Source organism: Myxocyprinus asiaticus, chromosome 23 (assembly GCF_019703515.2).
Source record: "Myxocyprinus asiaticus isolate MX2 ecotype Aquarium Trade chromosome 23, UBuf_Myxa_2, whole genome shotgun sequence".
Lineage (NCBI taxonomy): Eukaryota > Metazoa > Chordata > Actinopteri > Cypriniformes > Catostomidae > Myxocyprinus > Myxocyprinus asiaticus.
The window spans coordinates 3,817,843-3,826,123 of NC_059366.1; the positions used below are offsets into that span (position 1 = coordinate 3,817,843).

An 8,281-nucleotide genomic window follows, 5' to 3' on the forward strand; every position below is an offset into this window, starting at 1 on the left:
CTACCATGGTAACCATGGTTTTACTTCAGTAACCATAGTTAAAATATGGCACAGTATTTGTAGTAAAACCACAGTAACCACAAAATGTAGAATAGTTTTATTACAGTCACCATATTTTACCATGATTTTTGTGGTAAAACCATAGTAATAATACAGGAAAAGCAAAATTATAGTAATAAATTTTTATATTAACTTCATGGTAAATTTGTGGTGCATGCACCATAGTTTTTAAAGCCATGGTTCATGGTTACATGGGTGGTAACTGCAGGTTTATTATAGTGGAACCATAGTTAATTTTCATAAGGGCATGTTTTTAAAAGCCATACTTGTACCACAAATTAACCATGGTGTTACTATAGTAAAACTGTATAAAAAATATATATATATATATATCCCTTTATCATTACTACAGTTTTACCATGAATATCATGGTGTTAAACATGGTTACTGTTGCAAAACCATGGTGAATTTTGTGGTTATGGTTTTACTATAAATAAAACCATTGTTAATTTTAATGAACTTACACTCTATGGAGCCGCTGGCGGGTCCACGGGGGGCACTATATCGCAAAAATTTTTTACACTTACAATGTTAAAGCCCTCGTATACATAAGTCAGGCATATGAGGCATCACTTTTTTATTTATGTTACATAAAATAACAAAATAAGGCCTGAAAACATTCACGTCGCAAAATAATGCCACCTAGAGGTAATGGGGTCGAAATATTAATATGATTAGAACATTTTTTCACAAAGCACTTAGATAGACAAGTCATATATTAAATGAAAGGTCTCGTTCTCAGGAATGTGACTGTACATTAGGCAGTTTTCTAAAAAATTATTCATTTTTTACTTGTCTGTGAGCTTGCTTCACTGAATAATCCAATGTTATATCTTAGATGTCCAGAACAAAATATGCCATCCAACAGGAAAAGCATGCTAAACAAATCCTCAGAAAAATAAAACTTTTTATATATCCGCAAAGGGGATGATCTCCGCTTTCTAATAACACTTGGATTGAGTTTCTAGTCCACTCAGACGCCGAGATATTCAATGAAACAATGAGAGTGGTGCATAAACTGAAAATTAGACTGAATGTCTATGGATGAGCACATCTGTGAGGGTTAAAATGTGTTAGAGCCCCACCTACATTTCAGATCTGTAAATTGTGATGGAATTTGATAGAGAAGAAAATATTTTTTCTAGTGCTTGCTGCTATCTAGTGGAATGAAACAGGACTTTTCAAAGTGAGAGTTAACAAAACCAAAATTACAGGCTTACAAAGTTAGGACAACAACTATTTTTTTTTATTTAAGACAACAAACTTTTTTTTTTTACTTCATGCTCATCATACGAATGAAAAAATAAACAGTATTATTTATGAATAATTTGAGTGTTTTTATTTTCTATTTGGGGGGGTCTTCTGAAAAATTAGACCAACTGTTTGCAATTAGTCCACAGTATGTGTGAATGGTGAGCTTTTATAATTGAGTGTGAAAACATGCAGGTGGCAGCCCAAAAATGCACCAGAGTTTAAGGGATTAAGGTATTGCGAGGGAACAGAACATAATTTTGAGGGAACACAAAACATCTTGTGGGGAAGGCAAACTATTTCAGAAAATAAATTGCCTCCCTGTCCTCCAAGGACTCCATAGTCTAGAGATGAAAATGTACAAGTAATGCTGCAAATCCATGGCAATTACACTACACCTGCAGACACTGAATTAAATATGCCCACTAGAAGCAACACATTATTTCTGACACTGATGACTTTAACTCAAGCACGGCACTGGGCAAATATTTTCTCCACAGACACAAAATTGATCTATGTACACCTAAGTCATCTTAACTAACCATAATGTATTACACAGTCTACACACTCATCAGATGACACAGACCTTCATGACCTCCACCTGCAGGTCTTCATGTAGGGTGGGCGTCACCCTGATGGCTCCCAGCATCTGACTCAACAGCTGCTTCTCTGGAACCTCCGTTTCCACAGCAACAAAGCAATCCTCACAAAGGATCTTCTGTCCACAGCAAAACATACAAGACACCATCTCAAAGTGTTCAATATGCTGAGAATGGAATTAAGTAGTCTGAATTTGCTCAGGTTCTATGACTGTTTACAAATCACAAAAGTCATGAACTGAATTTATATTTTTAATTTATATATAAACTCTATTTTTGCATTTTCGGGGAAAAATCTGAGTGGTGCTTGCCCGCAAAATCTTGCGGCCACAATATAAGGGTGAGGGTGGTTGCCAGGGCATTGCCATGCAGTTGCTAGGGCATTGCTATGTGATTGCAAGGGTGTTCTGGGTGGTTGCTAGGGTGTTGCTAAGATGTTCTGGGTAGTTAGTTTGTTTCAGTGTGGTTGCTAGGATGTTCTTGGTGGGTGCTAAGGCGTTGCTAGGCGGTTGTTAACTTGCATAAGTAAAAACAAATGCCCATTGTACAAAGGTGCCTGGATTTTTTTCCTGGCAGGCAGAAGAGGCCCTAACCCTGCCCAAACTCTAATCCTAACCATATAGAGCCTGTAAATCTGAGTAGCCCACCAGGAACAACTCGGGGCACCGTACCTGCATTCCAGTGAGGGCAGTCTGGGCCAGTTTAATGTTTTTAGACTCCAGTGCCAACTGCAGAGGGAACAGACACTTCTCTCTGCAAAAAAAACAAAACAAAAAAAACTGTAAACTGTCACACAAATGCACCCGAGGGCATCAAATCTACAACTTCGAATTACACCAATTCTAGTGTGACACTCTCCTTATAATGGATTACTTCTGTTTTAAAGAGTCTGCTAAATGATTTAAAGTAAATGTAGCTACTACGATACCAACTCATTTCAAAGGTCAAGCCAGGAGAAGCTACCAGACACTGATCAGTCAGTTAAATTCTCCATGCGTTGTCAAAGGGTGTGCAAACTACGGGTTAATAAATAAGGAATGCTTTTGCAACTGTAAAACATATTAAATGTGCTTGCCTTGCATCATGACTCTAAGGATCGTGAAGATAATGTGAGAAAGTAGTCAGTGAAATTAAAATATGGACATACAATGTAATTAAAACACCTGCCTGAGTTTAGATGGTGTGATTTTAACCGATCCATTTTGAGCCTCAAGGGTTTCTGCAGAACAGCAGAAAAAAGGAGGGGGGGGAAATGGCTACATTAGAAAACAGACAGAAAAAGGAACAGATTCAACAAAGTACAACCAAACTAACATCAATTAAAGGGATAGTTCACCCAAAAATGAAAATTCTCTCATTATTTACTCACCCTGATGCCATCTCAGATGTGTATGATTTTCTTTCTTCCACTGAACACAAAGATTTTAGAAGAATATCTCAGCTCTGTAGGTCTGGACAATGCAAGTCAACAGGATCCAAAACTTTGAAGCTCAAAAAGCATATAAAGGAAGCATAAAAGTAATCCAAACGACTCCAGTGGTAAAATCAATGTCTTCAGAAGCAATATGACAGGTGTGGGTGAGAAACAGATCAATATTTAAGTCCTTTTTTGCTTTAATTTCTCCTCCCTGCTCAGTAGGTGGCGATATGTACGAAGAATGTGAATCACAAAACAAAAGAAGAAGAACTCTCAGGAGAGCTGTTTGAAAGTGGAGATTTATAGTCAAAAAAGGACTTGTATATTGATCTGTTTCTCACCCACACCTATCATATTGCTTCTGAGGACATGGATTAAACCATTGGAGTCGTTTGGATTACTTTTCAGCTGCATATGCTTTTTGAGCTTCAAAGTTTTGGACCTACAGAGCTGAAATATTCTTCTAAAATCATTGTTTGTGTTCAGCGGAATAAAGAAAGCCATACGCATCTGGGACAGCATGAGGATGAGTAAATGATGAGAGAATTTTCATTTTTGGGTGAACTGTCCCTTTAAATAATGGACAGATCACAAAGATCCAAGTGGCTTGGAGTGGTGGTGGTGTAGTGGACTAAAGCACTGAACTGGTAAGCAGAAGGTTGTTGGTTTGATCCCCACAGCCACCACCATTGTGTCCTTGAGCAAGGCACTTAACTCCAAGTTGTTCCAGGGGGATTGTCCCTGTAATAAGGGCACTGTAAGTCACTTTGGATAAAAGCATCTGCCAAATGCATAAATGTAATGTAAAGAAATAAAGTTTGAGCAACTCATGCCTACAGTAAGTTCTTCATAGAAATTCACATATTCTTGATCAGTTACAGCTTTTTTCATGCCAGTTTCACATTAGAAACCCATTTCAATAGTGTGAGGACTGCTAAATACTGTCATCTGAGCTTTTCATTGATCCTGTGAAAAGACAGTACAGCAGTTACACAGCACATCAGTTCTGAACCCCTAGTAAACAAGCCTAGTAAATCTGTAACAATTTAAATATATTATATTTTTTAGATAATTTATTTTCATTTAAAAAATAATAGTAATTATATATAAATGTATAGATGTATTTATATATTTAAATTAATATTAATTAAAAGAAATACATACAAAATAATGTGTTAATAAATATCTTTAGAATAAATTTAATAATATTATTTATCCATAATATAATAAATTAAAACCCATATTTTATTTATAATATGCCACTTGACTGTATCATCCTGAAAGTAAACAACTTGGTTATCGAATACTACTGTCCCTTTATTACCAAGGACAAATTAAAGAATGCATTCATGCCCAGATGCCCATATTCACAGTATCTAACCAACTGTGTTTACTCGATACTCCAATGTGCATCAATGGTTCTACAACAGTAGAAAATGTCCCCCAAAAAAAAAAAAAAAAAAACAACAACAACAACAAAAAAAAAAAAAACATACTTTTTGTTACTGTAGCATTCATTTTTAAAATACAAAGACCAAACCATATAATACTGTAAAGTTCAAATAAAAGGTTATCCATAGTCTACTACAAACAAGCTCATTAGAAATTATTTAACAATTGCAAATACCCTGTTTTAATACCATTCCTAATGTTGTTCTGCAATTTAATGAAGCCTACAATGTTTATGGTCAACACCAATAGAGTAACAGCTGTTCCTGTACATCACAGTAAATGGTTCAGTTGCGCTAAATAAACATCCGTAAGAGGCGGGCATGTATGTGCTCTGACTGTATAGTGCTGCTGTTATTTTCAAACATTAAAACAGCATTAATGTTTGGCTCGTGTCCATCTCCCTGTATCTGCATTTCATTCATTCTGAATCGATGGACAGGTGCATCTTACCGCGGGCGACACTGCACGCGTCCCGGATTGCTTTATGTTTGTTGCTCGATGCCTCCTTCTGAAGCTTCCGTAAAATCTCCTCCATTGCGTTGAAGATGATTGATAAATGAAATAAATGATGGTTTTAGGCCTCGTGCCTCAGGCTCAGCATCCCGACACTAAAGATGATTCTCTTTAACACAAGTGAAACGTCACACTGCGCGTCAGTTATTATTTGATGCGGGGAGGACACTGTTTATGGTATCTTTGTAAATAGAAATAATGTTCCTTCCAATCTAATACAAGTAAACATTCAGGGTCTAGAGGTTTAAATGAAATTCTGATGTACGCATCTGATTTGTAAGGTGGGAGCGCACTCCTTGCGCCAGCCTGTTACTTCCCGTCCGCGAATTAACGAACCACAATATGGCCAGAGATTACTTAGCAGAGACGGGTCACTTCTATTAAAATGAATGGGAGAAATTGTAACGGCCAAGTGTCAACGGATGTAGCAAGGAAGTCCCGCCTTACAGGTAAAAAAGCCAATCACCTTATAGATATAGACATCGCCTGTCAATCAATTCGTGAAGGCGCATGCGCATTAGCTATACAGTCCAGGGAAAAAGTCGTTTTAAGCGTAATCTGATGTAAAGAATTGTACTTGTACTTCTAATTTGGAATATTTTCTTTTATTGTAATTTTGACCAACCTCTTTGGCCATTTAGGTCTTTCCCCATTCAGGTAGAAATGAGCTGTACTTGTATGCCGCCCATTTACATAGAAAAATAGCTGCCCAGGAGCAGTGGAGGTTCTGGCTTACTTGGTGCCCTAAGCGAGATCCGAAGTGGCGCCCGCCTTAATATCAGTAACAACAACATGAGAAACAGATCAATATTTATGTCTTTTTTATACTCTAAATCTCCACTTTCACATCTGAAAATCACATTTGATGCCTGTTTAGTTTCACTTTTACATCTGAAAGTGTGAGTGGAGATTTAGAATAAAAAGGGACTTAAATATTGTCTTGTTTCTTACCCACATCTATCATGTCGCTTCTGAAGAAATAGATTTAACCACTGGAGTCATATGGATTACTTTTATGCTGCCTTTATGTGCTTTTTGGAGCTTCAAAGTTCTGGCCAACATTCACTTGCATTTTATGGACACAGAGAGCTGAAATATTCTTCTAAAAATATTTATTTGTATTCTGCAAAAGAAAGAAAGCCATGTTTCTGGAATGGCATGAGGGTGAGTAAATGAGAGAATTTTCATTTTTGGGTGAACTATCCCTTTAAATAAAAATAATTAGACAATGAATATAGAAATGAAGTAACTATATATACATATATACAGGGTTGGGGAGTAACGAAATACATGTAACGGGAATACGTATTTAAAATACAAAATATAAGTAACTGTATTCCACTACAGTTACAATTTAAATAATTGGTAATTAGAATACAGTACATTCAAAAAGTATTTTGATTACTGAAGAGATTACTTTGCATTTTATTGTCATTTGTTTCATTTAATATTTAGTCCTTTCAGATGGAAAACATTTATCCATATAAATGATGTGATCCAAAGTGCATTTGAACAGTGGTGAAACACTTTCTTATGATGTGTTACATTCATACGAGCAGATAGAGAAGTAAGTTTGAAGTAAGTTTGGAGCAGAAGAAATAGAATTAAACCTTGCGTAAATTGTCAGCTTTAGGCTAAGCTGTCCTGCCACCCTAGGCGGCTGCCTATATCGCCTATGCCAGGATCCGCTACTGCCCGGGAGCGGTCCAAAAATGGCCACCGAGTGGACTGACTTGCTAAAAAAAAAAATTTGGCATGGCGAAGGATTGATACTTGATATTTATAAGCCACGCCTTCGCAGTTTGAAGGTTACATCACAACGTCAACATTGTGTAATTAATATTTACAATTCTGTCTGTACTATTGGAGGGTTACCGAGCAACAGTTGTGAGATCTAAATAAAATAGACCTTTTTTCACACTCCGGGTTTTGGAACGCAGAAGTAAAAGTTTGCAGGGTAAACTTCGACAGCGGTGAATGGGAGAGAATGGGAGATCACAGCAAATATTATTTTCACTTACCCAATTGCTCCAAGGCCAAAAGAAAAAATCCACTATTACGTTTGAATGACTTTCCAGAAGAGGAAAAAATAGAGAGCGGTGGATTAAGACGAGTTGAGAGAACATGCCAAATTTACTGTCACTCTCTCAGCAGCTGCAATTAAAACTAATTCCAGTGTAACATTAAAATAAGCATAAGGTTATAAATTTACTCTCAATATTTTAAAAATGTATAATATAAAATAATTGCGAGATTTACGATGATAAATCAGGCGGAAACGCGTCATCACAGTCTTTGAAAAAAAGTCTATTCACGAGATTAAAAAAAAAAAAAAAACATTCACGAGATTGGCTTTCGCCATAGTAGAATGGAATTTGTAATTTCCGCCCACTTGAGAAAGAAAGCCGTGGAGAGGACAAATTACGACGCTGGATTTCTAGAAAATAATACATGAAGCTGTCTTTCGAGTCGTAATAAGTACCTCATCATCCTGTTGCTCAGAACCTTATTTTTACTCGCATTTTTTATTAGTCTACAAATAATAAAAGTATATAAAGGACCCCAACACACTGTTTGAACGGATCCATTCCGGTAATTCCTTTTAGATTAGCGAAATCACAGGCAGTCTCACCAGTGAAATCACTATTTGACAATGAAATATGAAACTATGACTTTGACTTTTAACCTCTTTTGATTGAGTGAACACAAAAGGTGTCATTTAAAAAACACAATTTAACATACACAGCTCACATGAAGAATAATGTCCCATTTTGAACTCGAGGTCTTTCACAATTTAATAAAGTAAAATTTATTGGTGTAAACATTACTTAAAGAGGACTTTAAATGTCATGTGGTGTGACATCTAAAAACTTTTTACAGTAAGAATCAATTTTCTTTTAATTATATTCAGTCCTCATGCTGTGTAAATAGTGACTATCATGTGGACTTGTTTTTGAGGTTCTGCTTGATTATAGAAAGAAAATATATA

At 36.2% G+C, this 8,281-nt stretch overlaps 1 protein-coding gene across 3 annotated transcripts in view; it reads right to left on the reverse strand.

The window, feature by feature from the left end:
- arfgef3 (ARFGEF family member 3) overlaps positions 1 to 5,695 on the reverse strand; it is a 116,257-nt gene extending 110,562 nt beyond the window's left edge. Inside the window, exons 1-4 of one of the 3 annotated variants that reach the window (XM_051650864.1) lie at positions 5,230 to 5,695; positions 3,078 to 3,129; positions 2,582 to 2,663; positions 1,898 to 2,026 (exon numbers count right to left, since the gene is read on the reverse strand). In XM_051650864.1, coding sequence (XP_051506824.1) covers positions 1,898 to 2,026; positions 2,582 to 2,663; positions 3,078 to 3,129; positions 5,230 to 5,314 — 348 coding nt within the window. In that variant the 5' untranslated portion in view covers positions 5,315 to 5,695. Of the gene's footprint in view, positions 1 to 1,897; positions 2,030 to 2,581; positions 2,664 to 3,077; positions 3,130 to 5,229 lie in introns of all 3 variants that reach the window. The other 2 variants (XM_051650863.1, XM_051650865.1) reach the window with 2 other exon arrangements.
- Positions 5,696 to 8,281: the final 2,586 nt, after the last annotated feature.